Genomic DNA, 15,483 nt, shown 5'->3' on the forward strand with positions numbered 1-15,483 from the left:
AAGACTTTCAGGATAGGAGCGGACCGGACCTGGCCATTATTTTTGAAAAATTTGTGAAGATTCGTCAACCGGCGCCAGAGTTATTTCAAATAGAATGTTGCGGATTTCCTATGGAAAATAGGTCCTAACTATAACTACCTACTGGCGAGTGCCAGTAGGTTTGATATATATATATATATATATATATATATATATAGCTATTGTCTCAATATTTGGAATAAAAAAGTGGAGGCATGTTAAAAGGAATCTCTGTTAACTTAGAAAGATTTTATTTGATTTCTCTGTACAGAACAAAAAAAGATCTCCTGGGACTGGGACACAAATAAAAATATGTACACTGTAACAAGGTAACATCAGGCTTGCAGTATGAGTTTTTCGCACATGCTCGTAGTGCATGTTAGGAAGCATGCCCCCCACCCCTGCCCAGCTCACTGTTGTGTCCTCGAGTATACGTTTATTTATTTGATTTAGTTCTCAACTGCATAATTAAAACATTTTTGATTTATAGATGTGCACACCTAAAAGAGGTGAGGGCTGAACCACTAAGCTCTAATGATAGCATACTAAAAATATCTAAACAAAAAATATTTAAAAAAAAAAAAAAGCTAACCTCAAAAAGGCTAGTGAAAGGTGCATTGAGTAACACTTTTCCACAGTTCTTCTAGGGCTGAAGTTAGAAATCGTAAATTGTCTTCTGTTACAAGATTTGACAGGTGCACTTAATTCTAAGCATTATTTTGGCATGGTGGACTTGTCATTACTTAAGATTTTTCCAAAGTTGGGATCTGTCTTTGGTAAAAACATAAATTAGTTGCCTTAGATGCTGGGATTTTTTTCTGTGTGCAGATGAGCACAGGGAGCAACAATGGTGATCAGGCCGGGAAAATACTCTGAAAACCCACCATCCGCTGCATTATAAATAAAGCAAGGAAAGCCAAAGGAGGCCGGACAATTCCACCACCACATGCTTCTTTCATCCACGGTGGATGGGTGTTCCACCAGCGCACACTCCCTGCCTCTTTATCTCAGTCTTGTAGGTTCTTTTTCATGCATGATTTCTCCCTCTGTCCTTATTTTTGCATCTTTCTCATCCTCCATCTTTTGTGCTTTCCCTCCTTTCCACTAGAATTTGGTCAGAGGAAGAAACATGGGGAGCATTTTGGATACACGGGCTCAAATTAAGCACTATTCTGAAAAGATCTTTTCTGAGTGTAAAACAATATGTATGTCCTTGTGCAGCTCAGGCCCTTTCTGAATAAAATCCTCAATACAATCCTTCAATTCTTGTTCCATTTCTGAATTTCATACACCACGCGCGTGCTGGCGTGCATATGTAACTGCATGGATGGAATTCTGGATCCGATTGGGGGAGGGGCTGTTGTTTCACTGATCACGCCCCAGTGAATTTGGATTACACAATGCGATGGGAACAGTCTCTTCTGTTCCTGATTTTTAATTATGTTTTAAACACGGAACGCCTTGTGTTAAAGGTGTGCTGATAATGGGTGGTCCTGGAAATAAGGGCACTCAGCCAAAAACCTTAAGAGAGAAAGGTGATACAGAATTTTTCAAAACTACTACATTAAACCGATAGGATGGCTGACTTATGAATCTCATCGCTGATACAGCAGTTTCATATTTTATTTTTTACCCAGCAGAGGTAGATTTGTCAATATTGGAATCTAGAGCATTATCTACAAGCCTGTGAATTTGAAATGGTGGGGGAAGTGGGGCAGAGATTGTGGCAACTCTGTCCCTGCCCCTCTAGCCTTTCAGAGGAACGCCTGACAAGCAACTGGGATAGTAAAATATACTAATTGCCTGGTCCACCGAAGGCTCTGGGCCCCGGTGCCAATGCACTTGCTGCACCAATAGAGGCTCGCCCCTGACTTCAAGGGATTTCTGCGACATGTGACTGTTTCTGTCCCAACACGACCAGTCTCCAGAGGCTATACTGAGTGGTGTTGCCCCATCTGCACCATAGGTTGCAGTCTATCTCCAATTTGAGCTCATTGAGCCAAGACTGGATAGCCTTCAGCCCATGGAAAACAGCACTTTCAGTCGAAGTTTTCTGAGCTTCACGGATTTCACCTGCTAGCACAGGAAGTGCTTAAAACAGGTTATCACTCAGCATTTAGAGCAGTAAACAAAAATGGACATTTATATTTTAAATCTAAAGTTTATTTCGATAAAAAAAATTTTCTTTCTCCTTCTTCTGGGGAAAAGTCTACGAATACTGAATTTCTGAGTGAAGTTATATATTTTAATCTTTCAGTTTTTTTCTGCAAATTGGGTAATCGTCTGCAAGGTTTCAAATTATCAGTAACTTTCTTAATTGCTGGCAATAAAAACATTTGGTTTTTTCAAGACTTCCCAAAATGTTGAAGCTAAACGTTTTGAAGATCTCAACAAGACATTTGACTGGCCATGCACTGCGCAGCTATTTCTTTGAAGGGATTCAGAACAGCAGGTGGCCAGCCCTGAATGATTATCTTTACCAAAGTGCTGCAAGCTGTTTATGCGTGACTTAGGGTTCATAACACGCGACTATCCTTCTCAGCAGGGGGTCCCGCAGTAATAAACATCTCTAACCCGGAAGTAATGCTTCCTTTCAGCAGGTCCCAAAGAGGAAATCACGAGAGGAGATTTCTCTCTGTTTCATGCATCATTATTAGTTTTGAATGTAATGCAATATTCTAATTGCGTGCACTTTTTAAAGCAATCGCCCACTTACATTATTACTGTTGCATAATCAATGAAGGAAAAACATACTGTTGTGTCAAGTGAAAGCAAAAAGAAAAAAGCATTTCCCAGTTTGTAAAATCATAATGGCTGTCGTTTTGTAAAATACAGAAACGTGTTTTACCATTTATCCTTATTATGTCCTCATAGAAAATAACAAATAAAAATACACAAGAGATCCGTGTATGCTCCCACAGTGGTAGGACTATGATAACCAACATGTTTGAAGCAAGTGTGGTACCTTCACAGATGTTCACAAAGTGAACTGTAGATAAGTGCTTTGGAGGGGAAGTCAACATAGAGGCTTAAATTATTTGTAAACTGCTAGAAATAATTTTTTCCATTTTGCCTTTACATGCTGCCCAAATGTTGTAAGTCAAAATAGCGAGGAAAAAATAATACCTTCACAATTCTGGGACTAAGATTTTAAATACTACTATATCCTGTAGGTAAGTGTATACAGGCTTGCAAATTTACTATTCTTAACTCCATCTCTAGCTTCCTTGAAGATACATAAATATAATCATGATACATATATGTGGTGTTTAGAATAGTAAATCTATATGTACCAAGGTATACTTAACTTCATGATATTGTGATAGTGGGCATTTTCACCACAATAATTTGACAGATCGATATTGAAATGTTCACATTGCGGCCGAAAACCTATGCCACATGTGGGATCATTATGACCAGTCTTTAGAAGTGGCCATGTTAAGCTATACACTGATCAGCAACACTGTATGCGTGATGCATGTTCAGCAACATTTAACAACGAAGTCTATATGTGGGATTCATTGACATTTTTCCACTCCCAACCTCCAACCACATGGGAAACCATTGCTGGTTCGAATTTATATGGGGAAAAGGAACCTTCAAATATCTGCAAGAGATGCCTTAAATGACAGCAACTCATTGCATCGCTCTCTGAGCAGTTGGAACAATATTCTAAATACACAGGTCAGGAGGAATACAGATGCATAACATCCACAGATTTGTCTAAGCTGATGTGTAAGTGTTTTCACAGGGTTGGCTAAGTTCTAAGAAAACAAGTTTGCTTACGTTCCAAAAGTAGTTTGTCCCTTTGACCCATTGGGCTGTACATTTTAATGCAGGCATTACACCTGAAATGATTAAATATCCCCAAAAATATTGTAGGGAGCAAAGTAGTCTGTGGTGATGCAAAAACCCGCAGAAGTATCATACTCTGCAGCCTTGCTTTTACATTCTTTATTTTCTGCTTGTTTGAGGTAAAACAAGCACTTTAAGTTTCCATAACTTCAACATAGTCAGTATGGCCGCCCTTTCTCACACCATCACATCCAGCTGCTGCATTGCTGACCTATCCCTCTGGCGGAATAGTGTTTGCATTATCTGTATATGTGTCTGTGTGCTCGTATGTGTGGCTTTGTGTTTGAATATATGTGTGTCTGCCAAGACACAGTATGTGAGGATCTAGAGAATGGCTTCTGAATGTACAAGTTTCCATTGTAGGGTTGACAGAGAATGAGAAGTGCATCCATTTGTATTCAATAAAAAAAACAGCAATCAAGCTGCTCTTTGATAGGGCTGATAAATGGGCTCAGATAAGAAGCAGAAAGAGTTTAGCAACAAATAGGTCATTTTAGTTTTCAAAGATTGTGGTAAGTGCTTTAGCTGCTACATCTGCTTTCATCACTGCTGTTCCTCTAGTGCTGAGGACATAATCTTAATGCCCTGAACAATCGAGTTCTTCAATCCTTCGCACTTAAGTAGTTATTTTCAGGAAATATTTCATCCATGTACATGGAATTGTGGGGAAGGTGTTGGGCACTAAGATAAGTAGTACATGCCGTATGTGACTGGGGATGCAAAAAGTCCTGGGAGGGGCAGCGAGGGTCTATGGAAGGAGCTTGATGGGCCATAAATTGAGGCAGAGCCCAGGTGGGTGCCCAGGGGGAAGGGCAGAGAAAAGGCGGGCAGCAAGGGCTTGGTGGCCAGCTTTAGTTTCTCCAGCTCTGCTTCTTGCAGTCGCTTGGCCTTTGCACGTCGGTTCTGGAACCAGATCTTCACCTGAGTCTCCGTGAGGCTGAGGGAGCTGGAGAACTCGGCCCGCTCTGCGATGGACAGATACTGCTTCTGACGGAATTTTCTTTCGAGGGCTAGGAGCTGTGAGGTGGTAAATGGAGTCCGTGGTTTACGATTGTTCTTGTGCTTCCTCAGGGTGCAGGGCGGAGGGCTGGGATTTCCTGAGTGGAGAGGAGAGAGGCAAAATAACGTGTATAAGAGAGATACTGTACAATGATTTAAAGGATACACCAACACTAACAAAATGTCAAAGGTATTGTGAAATCAGCAACATAATTCACAAGTCCTGTATTTTCATTGCTGTTCCTTCATTCTTTTGTGTATCAAATATTTTTCTCTCCTTCACTTGGAAATATTGTGTGTAGAGAGAGAATGTGTGTGTTTGTTTGTCGTTACACATAGCCATTGTTTCATATTTTATATATGTCATCACCTTGAGTTAATTCCCGCAGTTTGTGGAAATGCAGGCTTTCCTAAAATTATAGATTTTACTAACATGTAACAGGCTGCTGAGCATTATGATTCAACAAGTTTCTGGTGACAATTGCATTCAGCCTCATGTCTATTGTGTTCCTCGAAACCGCTCTTGCATTGTAGACCAAAACGATTATCCACTATCAATCCTATATACAATTTTATAGCATTTGATAACAGTAAAACAAAAGAAAGAAACTCACGGTCCTGCTTTTCTTACAGTACAACCTCATGGAACATGCAATCAAAATAAAGAAACTGTGAACACTTGATAAATACTGTACATAAAAATTCTAACATTTTATTTTTCAAAGCATTGCACTTTGTGTTCCGTGTGTGTCTGCCAATCTGACGCAACAGGTGCACCTCCTGCTTTTGTAAACATTCACCCATGCTCCTGTAATCTAGTTTTCAATAACCCGTAAATCGCACCAGCCCCCGCTTTATGTGAACCACTCCTCTAAACCCCCCCCCCCCCCCCACCTCCACACCCAGGCTAGATCCGCTCAATAATGAAAGCAACATAAAAAATAAAGATTGAAAGCAGCATTGTGACTGACAATGATTTATTTGGCGCGCTTTGGTGAATAAAGCAAGTAGTAGCTCCTGCAGGCGAATAGAGAAGACAAATCATTGTTTACAATTCATATAACCTAGAGAAACAGTAGTGTAGCAATGGTGCCATGGGTCCTAATACACGAAAGAACGTGGGCTCTTCTGCTGCAACTTAGGTAAAGAGAGCAATAAATGGGGTGCAATGCTCCCCATAGTCCTGGGCCAGCACCACAGCACTTTTGCTAGTTACACCCCTGCACAAAGGAAATATCATGGAAAGGCCTCTTGTGAGTGAAGTATTGAACTGCTGCGCCTCATAAACCCGTGAAATCTCAGATTAATCGTCTCCACGTAGCCCCTCAGCCATCTTTTTAGGAGCTGACCTTCAAGATTTTGGGGCTGAATCACAAAGGGATTTATGAGTCCAGGTAGGACCGCAGGAGTCATCTTTTAGTACTTCTATGCCTTGGTGAATTGACGCCGAAATGTCTAACAACATATTGGTAAAAGTACAAAAGAAGCACAGTCCTATCCATTTGTACAATCATATCCCCGGGATATTCCAACTGTATTAATCTTTTAGATACTTTTGGGGCCAGTCCTCAAAGGCTCGTGTGAGTAGGTAAAACATACTTCAGGAGCACTGCTTTACACACCCTAACATGCATTTGTAGACAGCCGCGCGTTTTTAAAGCTCCATTCCACTTTCGATAGATGTCAGCATCTTACACACATTTAATTCTCCCAGCTTTTTCAGGGGATTTCCTAAGAACGCTTACATTTAGTAGGGGGCTCACAGATTCGGCATATTATTCTGTGACGAAAATCAAACGTGTATTTATATTTTGTTATGCGACTGGTATTTGCCTAGCCTAAATAAAACGAGTATGCCCTCTCGGTCTTAGCACACGCCCACTGCCCAGACTGTGTAACTAGCGCTTCGAAACGGCCAAAGTAGCCGACCTATGTTTACTGCCTGGTAAAGGTTGGCGCGCACCGCTGGGAGCTTACAAAATAAGTCTTAACTCCCAATAACGAGCAAATCGCAGAGCGCCCAACTTTGACATAGTTCATTCTTGGCACTAGCATAGAAGATATCATTATTTTCGTTATAGTGTGTCGGTTGCCGTGCCCAGTAGTAGACCAGGCTCTAAAAAGCGCTAAGGTATATAGGAAGTAGGCATAAAAACTCTAGCTCACACGGATTCACACCGACTGCTGCCCCGCCCCTAAATTTGTTTTTTAAAAAGGTACAGATTAAGCCTTAAACTTTTTAGAAACCGGTTTACCTGTTGTTTTCCGATCGTATGTGTATTTTATTAGTGTTTGACTCAAGTTTAAAACATTTTTGAAAATGCATAAAACATTATTTTAGAAACATTAACGAATGCAGAGTTCTAAATAGAATCAAAACACTAACTAAAAAGCTACATTTAATACTAAAAGTCGGTGGAAGGAAAGCTACAAAATAAAAACCATGCAATAAATGTAAATAATTTACGGTGAAACTCCACAAAGCCCGCTGCAGCCCTTTATAAGAGGGTTTAACCAACGTTCGAGCACTGTCTCATTTCAATGGTTGTAGAGAGCAGTGTGGTGATTTTTTCCAAAGAGTATGCCTATTTCAACTTCGCTTTTGTGCCTCCGGGTAGATTGACTAAAGCATGTTCATTTCACATGCGTTTTTCACCTTACTGTTCGTTCTCACCAGAAAGTAGATGTTATCATTTTTTTAACCTTGAAAGTTGGACCAGTGCAAAATGCCTGGCTGTTTCTATCGCGGATGGATCCTAACAGTTTATTTCAGTGGCGCCAGGTAGGAGGGCGCTCTTTCCCATCATCCGGCCGAATAAAGGACTTGTCGCTTTATTTAAACGGACTACCTGCGAAAGAGTACTTCCTTTAAATAGACCTTGCTCGGTGGTGTGACGTTTAGAAACGGATCGATTCTTCATCCGCGCAGGAGCAAGTTTTCTAAAATATGCGGCTGGACCTGAAACTTTTTTTAGACTTTCGCTTCCCATGAGGTTAAGGGAAGTTGAAGGGGCCACGGAGGGCAGGGAATGTTTAGCCCAAAATGGTTTTGTCTGATATAAAGCCCTCAATATTTCCCTGCAAAATGCAAAGCTGCATTAAGCCACTGAGAGTATCCAACTCTTAAACGAAGATTTTAAGTAAAACAAGAAACAAAGACCCGAGGTGAATTTTAGTTCGAATACCATGATACCAAATGAACAACCACGTGAATCTGAGTTCTACAATGAAAGACATGCACGGTCTCTAGTTATGCACTAGTATTTTTGCCCCAGAGCACGGTTGTGAATTTATGTTACTACATAACTGCTAATTCTAGCAGGTGCCATGTTGCATTTTTTTTGTGGAATCCACTACTCAACTGTTTTGTGATTTTTCATTCACATTAGTCCGCCTTCCACCTGTTCCCGCACCCTCAAATGAACTGTTTTTATTTCCAATCATTGCATTATTATTATTACCATGTGTGTTCTGAAAAGCCGAGGCAGGGTCACCACCCGGATGTGTTTTTTTTAGTTTGCTCTGACTCGGTTTATTATAATTTACGAAACACCCCTGGTCCCCAGCTGACTTTTGGCTTCTAAGCGCTCCAGAGATCGAACACAGGATAGGTCGTTGCATGATCCACGGTATAAAGGCGTGTTCGATTGCATTGCAGTAGATTTCATCCAAACCGCTCTTGCCAGCGTCTCCCACCTGTGGCTTCTGAAAGCCTTCGTGCACCATCATTTGCGACAGAGAAAATAAAACGCGAACTAAAGCTTGTTACAGAATTTTGAATCTGATTTACAATAAAGTGAACGAGCTTATAAAAAAAACGAAAAACGCGGTCGCACGATTAAAAAAAATGGGTTTGGGGGCGGGAGTGAGTACCTAACTTTTTTTTTTTTAGTAATGAGCTTTCGAAATAATATGTGGGATAGTCAATTCGCCAATATGGTTTAACGCTGCCATATAATTCCACTGTGCCTGCATTACTATACATATATACATTGTTCAGTCCTGTCCATCCGCCTGGAATATTGTTTGTTCGTAAAAGGGGCGTATTATGTACTTTGAAACAGGTGTGCCTTTTTAATGACCTATGCCGTTAAAAAAAACACAGCTTTTTAACCCAACAGTAAAGCGGTTTCTAAAACTTCCAGTGCTACTGTAGGGCCAATTCTCAAACGGGGATGACAGAGGATGGAATAAACCCCCTACACAACCCCCAGTTTTGTAAACGGGTGTTGTGTCACATTTGTACTCTTGTGGGTGCCCCCCCCTCCCCCCCATGCGAGGCCTAAAGCGCTTTCTGGGTTGCAGACAATAAGGACGGCTGTATAGTGCTCCAAGTGTGCACAGAGCCTGCCCACAGCGTGGCTGCATATAAACAAGTATGCAACTGTGCTCAGCTGGGAGTTAGTACGTCCCTTTTCGCTATATGTGCGAGTTGCTATAGTCTGGACGTGTCCCTGGGGAGTTAGAGCGCTTTACTTCCATAATACAATGTAAGACAGCTGCCTTACGGCTCAACCAGGAGGGTCAGCATAGAGGCCTGTACTGCAGCTGTTCCGTGGTGGTGGTCGTGGTGGTGGTGGTGGTGGTGGGTGGGGGGGGGGTAATTCAGGCTGTGTGTTCCATGTACCATTCCTAGCTCCCCTGTTCAATATCTACAGGTGCTAAGTCACTCGAACGTCCTGCCTACAAGCCACTATAACAGATATTAAGTTCCTCCCAAAATTGCCTAGAGCTGCCACAATCTTATGTGTACGTACCCCCCATAGTTCCACCACCTTCTAGTATAATGGCGTGGGGTGCCACAGAAGGGAACCTCAAATTGGCCCTAGAAACTCTGGGTCAGTACAAGGTGCTAAAATAATAATGCAGACTGTTAGTGCAAGGCCTCAGGCTGCAGAATTTATTTGACCATAATCGGAGGCACAAGTTTCAGGCAAACGCTCACCAAATACAGACGGTATGGCCACAGACACGAAACAAGAGACTGTGACAAAGAGAAAACCACAGGCGTGGGAGAAGTAGATAGTATCCTACTTTCAAAAGAATTCAGAATATTTATTTCCTACAGGCAGAAGAAGAATATGAAAACAAATCCGTCTCAAGTCTCGAAAATAGCAACGGAGGCAACATGTTTCCATGTCACCAAACAAGCAGCATGCCAGATAAGAAGGCATTGTGAAAGTTTGTAACTTTATGAACCACGCTGAGCACTTTGGTAACGCCGGGCTCACTTTCTACAGAAACCACACTATTCTCCTTAGCTGGTCTCTTGGCGGTTGCAGTCCACCACCCCCACCACGGCTGGAGACGAGCCCTGGAGGCAGATGCCAGCAGAAGCAACGCCCAAAGGAGCCATGAGACAAAAGTAGCAGGCTTAATATTTGCATCCTATTGTGTATATGGAGGCAGAATTTGGCAAATATCGTAGACAGGAAGAGATATACACATACATCAATAAAGAGGGGACCGGCCAGTATTTTAGTTTGCTCATAGAAAGGCTATATCTTCTAATGAGATCCCCTCACCCCTTCCACAGCTGGCATCAGCTCAGGCGGGTGAACCTGGCAGAAAACAGGCTAGTTCAGCATATTCCCTCTCAACACAAGTAAAATTTGAGCAAACTGGGGTGCCATCACTACATCAGATAAGATTGAGGTCTAGTCCCCCCCTCCTCACTGAGTTTAATTATGTCTAACCTAGGTCTTAGGCTAGCCTCAGAGCAGATGAGAGACTGCCACACCAAAGACCTGAGAAATGTCACAGGTGTATGCACCCCTTAAAGACCCTTCAGATATGCAAGAACCAGCAGAGAGGGCTGAGAAATGCTGCCAGTTAAAGGTAACCAAAGTTTATGTTGACTTGTGTAATGTCCTCAATAAAGTTGACCCAATCTTGTGTGTCAGTATTTCTGTTGAAACACTAGTCCTAAGAAATATCATTGATAAAGGTGACAATAAGGGTTGATTCTTTCAGAAGAAGGCATAGGAACTTAGGGGGTCTTTTCACGTCTACTAGGAGAAGCTCTGAGAAATGTCATCAATGAAAAAGAACCAGGCAGTCTTCTCTTCAGGTTTAAACATTGAACATTTTGTGGATGAAGGTGACCTTGTGGGCTCCTTGACTCTTGTCAGAATAAGGGCCGCTATCTGGCTCTTAACAATCACCTGTATCTGACAAAGCACCACCTTAAATACTACGGCAGGGCAAAGGGCTGATAATTGATTGAAAAAAATACATGATTCTATGCCACTTTGGTATTCTGAAAGTCAAATTCCCCATTGACTTTTATATAAACACTAGGGTTCCCACAAAATGTTGCTTTTCAGACCAACTGTTCCATTTTGAGAACAGTTAGGAGCATAAAAACGGGAAAATTATTTTTGCATTTGATTTTAGAAGGTGTAGACAAATACTGAGGCCTAACCCTGGACTTGGGCAAAAGTACTGGCAGAAAGTGGATATTTTTCCAGATTTAAGACCCCGGGCTACGCATCTGAATGCTATCAAAATCGCACAGGGGCCTACTAGCCTGAAAATGAGCGTAGAGGTAAGTGCATGTTTTTGGTATTGATACATTGGACCAGGCAACATTTCTCATTTCATGTGACTAACAAACATGTTAATACTGTATTTCTTTCCATTATTGACAGAGAACAAAGATATTATAAATACCAAAATGAAGGGAAAAAAGGCTACGTTATCTAAAGACACCTACACAAAAACAGAGGACCATGGCCTGGTGTTTGCAGAAATGCCATCTGACAAAAATTGTGCCCTAAGATTTGCAAAAATATTGTTCCATTGCGTGTGCATTGGCTATCATTAACAGTACTAGGGCGACGTTTCGTAAATGTTATTCACGGCACATTATTTATGTTAAAGGATATTCTTGTACCCTACCTCCATTGTTGCATGCACCAAAGGGTGTAATGATTTTAAATAATCACGCAATAAACTATTACTACTACAAAGGGAGCGAATCAAAAGGGTCAACCAAAGACACTCGTTTTATGCAGGCCTTCTCACCACATGATTATGCTCTTGTCAGCATCAGAGGCTTTTACATTGTGCATTTTTCTTGAATCAAATCCCCTAAGTACAAATGTAACCTAAATGCCGAGGGTGAGAAACCGTTAATGAACTATTAATTTCTAAACCCATCCTGCACACATATATATATTTTTAATTGTTATAGACGTTTACATCGTCTCTGCCTCAACGTGGCTTGGAGTGGTGAGAAGTCATCTCCCAGGCATTGAAAACTTTGCTCTGGCAGCTGCTGAAACACTACTTCGAATCAAAGCTCCCCCACGCTTGGCTCACCATGCCTAAAATGGATGACTTGCCCGCTCCCTCAAGAAAGCGTGCCCTCGCTCTCGGCCTTCTTAGTACCAGCGGCTACGTCGGCCTCCTAAACACTGCGAGCCCACAGGTTTGCGTGCCTACAGACAGACAGTGCTACTGACCCGAAAAGCACCTACTGATGACAGGCGTCAACCTCCTTCACCCAATCCAGGGTCGTAGTTGATAATACTACAGCAACAGGTGCAATGGCATGGCGCCCTGGGCATCGGGAGCCCACTGCACACCTATCGTGGCTGTAAACGTGGACAGAAGGCCAGTTCCTTATTTTCGTAGGGCACATCACATGACATCCTCGCTTCGCCCCTGGCACCCGCACACCCGTGCTCTCTAACCTCTCAACCATCTCCCTCCAACTGACATTGGACCCTACTGCACACAAGGAGCATGGGTCTCCTAGCACCCCGGTTTGGTGAGTAGTACATAAGAGAAGCATAACATGTGTGCCATGTTCTCCTCACATTCATGTGCCCGGTTTTCACTCTCTCTGCTCCGTTAATTACAGCTATGCCCCCCCTTCTTCTCTAAGCGCTCTGAAGTTGCGGGCGGCGGCATAAATACGATGTAAAACGCCACTCATATCTGGTGAATGCACGTACATGCGTGCTATAGCCACGGACGCACAGGCACGCGCGCCGTACCTACTGGACCCATCCTTAAGGCTCCTTTGTGGGGAAGACCAAAGTGGGACAGAATGTAGCGCCCCGATACCCCTGAGTCTAGTTCAGGCTTATACAACTTAAAGAATTGCCGTTGGGGGCGCAGAGACGGCGGGGGCTGGTGGGCCCCGCACACATCACAATCCATCCCGAGGCAGACGAAAGCCACAGGAAGCGCGGGGTTCGTTGTATCACATTTGCACGTTGTTGGTGTTTAGGGGGTCGGAGCCTACAGCAGGTAGTGTCTGGAGGGTGAGTGGCGCATTGCACGTGCAGGGCCTTAGCATGGGTACAGGCGTAGAAGGCTGGAGCACCTGAGACTACAGGTGCAGGCTTGTCGGGAAGGCTCACAGGTGCCGTGTCCCTGGAGTGAGGAGGTATAAGGGATTGGACCATCTGAAGGTGTTACACAAATATGAGAACTGTGACAGAAGTGAGACTGCGTCATGCTTAGATCTACCACCTCATGCGTTACAGGTACAGAGCCGAGTACCCTCACAGCAGGAGGGAAGTCTCCAGCCCCGACACTCCAAAGTTTCTTTCAGTTAACACCCCCTCCGCCATGTTCCTGGATGACACCAGCTCCCCGTGGAGTAATTATGAACTTTTTTAAGTGAGGGTAGATACACACGGCGGACTGTATAGCTTCTTATAAATTGCAACCTATGAATAGTCCGATATTGGCCCGCAGACTAATAACTTAAATGTACCTATTCGAAACCGAGCAGCAGGCTTTGGAGGTCAAACTGTCATTAAAATCTAGTTCAGAAATATATGTCGCATAGGTAGAAGGCAGGCGGTCGCCGATGGAAAGCTTGCACTTCCCCGATGTGGTGACGCATTGCGCTCAATTTGACAGATTAACAGGAAAACGTTTGTGTATGGCTTTCATCCCGCCTGTCTATGAGGAGGTTCGACATTCAGGTTACACAAAAGTAACTAAATTCGCCTGCACTTCGGTGTTTCCCCGAGTGCTCGACAGCCCGCTGCTCCTTCCCTTCGGGGGTCGGTGCTGGGGAGGGAGGGGCGCGCGGAGCGTTGGAGGTGTCAGCAAGAGAAGCTTTCACTCTGAGGTACTTACTTGCAGAGGCTTCGTATGACGGCTTTGGGTGCCAGGAGGGCTCGTCCTGTGACCCCGGGGTTTCCGGGTCCGGGTCGTCTCTCTCCGCGCGCGGCGCGCGCTCCTCGGTGCACCGCGTCCTCGCGGGCGCTTCCCGCGGCTCCTCGGCCTCCGGCGGGGCCCTGCGGGGCTTCCTGTCCGAGATCAGGGACTCCACGCTGAACGAGAGGCTGGCAGCCGGGGGTTTGCGCTTGGTCAGCGGAGAGGACTCCGGCTCCTCTTCCCTGCCTCGTGGGCTGAGGAAAGGCCCCTGAGAAAAATTCATGGTGAGCGAAGAGGGGGCCATAAAGGTGCCCTGTCGCACAGTCCCCCAATTTGTGCCGGAGCCCTCCAGGGCCCTGCAGGAGTGTTGGAACTACCCAGGGGCCCGAGCAGGCTCGGGGAGAGTAGGAACTGTTGACCCAGAAGCTCCTGCAAACTTTATGAGAGCTGTTGCTGCTTCCTGACCAAATGACACTCGCATGCGGGTAAGAGTAGGAGTTGCTGCTAGCCAATGGTCCTGCAGGCTGGAGGAGAGTAGAAACTGTCAATTGACTGACTCGGTGTTTCTGTAGGCTGAAGAGGAGTAGAAACTATTAATGACTCTGGCTCCTGCAGGCTGGAGGAGAGTAGAAAGTATTAATGACTCAGTGTTCCTGCAGGCTGGAGGAGTGTAGAAACTATTAGTGACTCGGTGGCTCCTGCATGCTGGAGAAGAGTAGGAACTGTCAATGACACAGTGTTCCTGCAGGCTGGAGGAGAGTGGAAACTATTTGTGACTCAGTGGCTCCTGTAGGCTGGAGGGGAGTAGAAACGGTCGCCGATCCATAGTTCTTGCAGGCTGGAGGAAAGTTGTAACGGTCACTGATCCAGTGTTCCTGCAGGCTGGAGGAGAGTAGAAGACGTCGCTGTTCCTGATGCTCCTGCAAACTGGAGTGGAATAGAAATGGTCACCCAGTGGCTCCCACAGGCTGGCGGGGAGTTGGAGCGCCTGTTCCAGTTGCTTCTGTAAAACTGGAGGAGAGCAGAAACTGTAATCTGGTGGCGCCTGGAGACTGGGGTCGGATCCTGGCCAGTATGCAGACTGGGGAGAGAGCTGCTCCGCTTCCAGTAGCTTCTGCTGACTGGAGGACAGGATTACCTGCTGACCCACTGGCCACTCAACACTTCTCTCACTCGTGTCACTGCCCCCGGAGTCCTATCAACAGCTATTAAACTTCTGCCCAGTTCCCTTTCATGTCCCCGTCTGCCAATGGGAGAGCCGGCTACCCCTTGACATCAGAGGATGAAAACACGCCCACCCTAGCCCCTCCTAACCCCCCTGTTCCTGAAAGGCACCAGGGCTGATTTGGGATGAAATGAGCAGTTAATCACAGTCATCGTGCTGGCGCTGGTCTGTCGGCCACTGAACCCAGAGCCAGCACAGCCATCTCAGGGTAATTTACACAGTGGGGCAGCTCTTTGGGAAAAGAAATCCCTCGCAATTACTGC

The 15,483-nt window shown here is 44.4% G+C and overlaps 1 protein-coding gene across 1 annotated transcript; it reads right to left on the bottom strand.

Moving 5' to 3' along the window:
- Window positions 1–593: 593 nt before the first annotated feature.
- Window positions 594–15,151, bottom strand: LOC144754958 (homeobox protein MSX-2-like). The gene is made up of 2 exons (XM_078643322.1): window positions 13,975–15,151; window positions 594–4,970 (listed from the first exon to the last, which is right to left on the bottom strand). Exons 1-2 carry the CDS (start codon window positions 14,297–14,299, stop codon window positions 4,555–4,557), a joined length of 741 nt encoding a protein of 246 aa, XP_078499448.1. The 5' UTR covers window positions 14,300–15,151; the 3' UTR covers window positions 594–4,554.
- Between the last annotated feature and the right edge of the window lie 332 nt (window positions 15,152–15,483).

This window comes from Lissotriton helveticus, chromosome 5_1 (genome assembly GCF_964261635.1).
Source record: "Lissotriton helveticus chromosome 5_1, aLisHel1.1, whole genome shotgun sequence".
NCBI classification, from domain to species: Eukaryota; Metazoa; Chordata; class Amphibia; order Caudata; family Salamandridae; genus Lissotriton; species Lissotriton helveticus.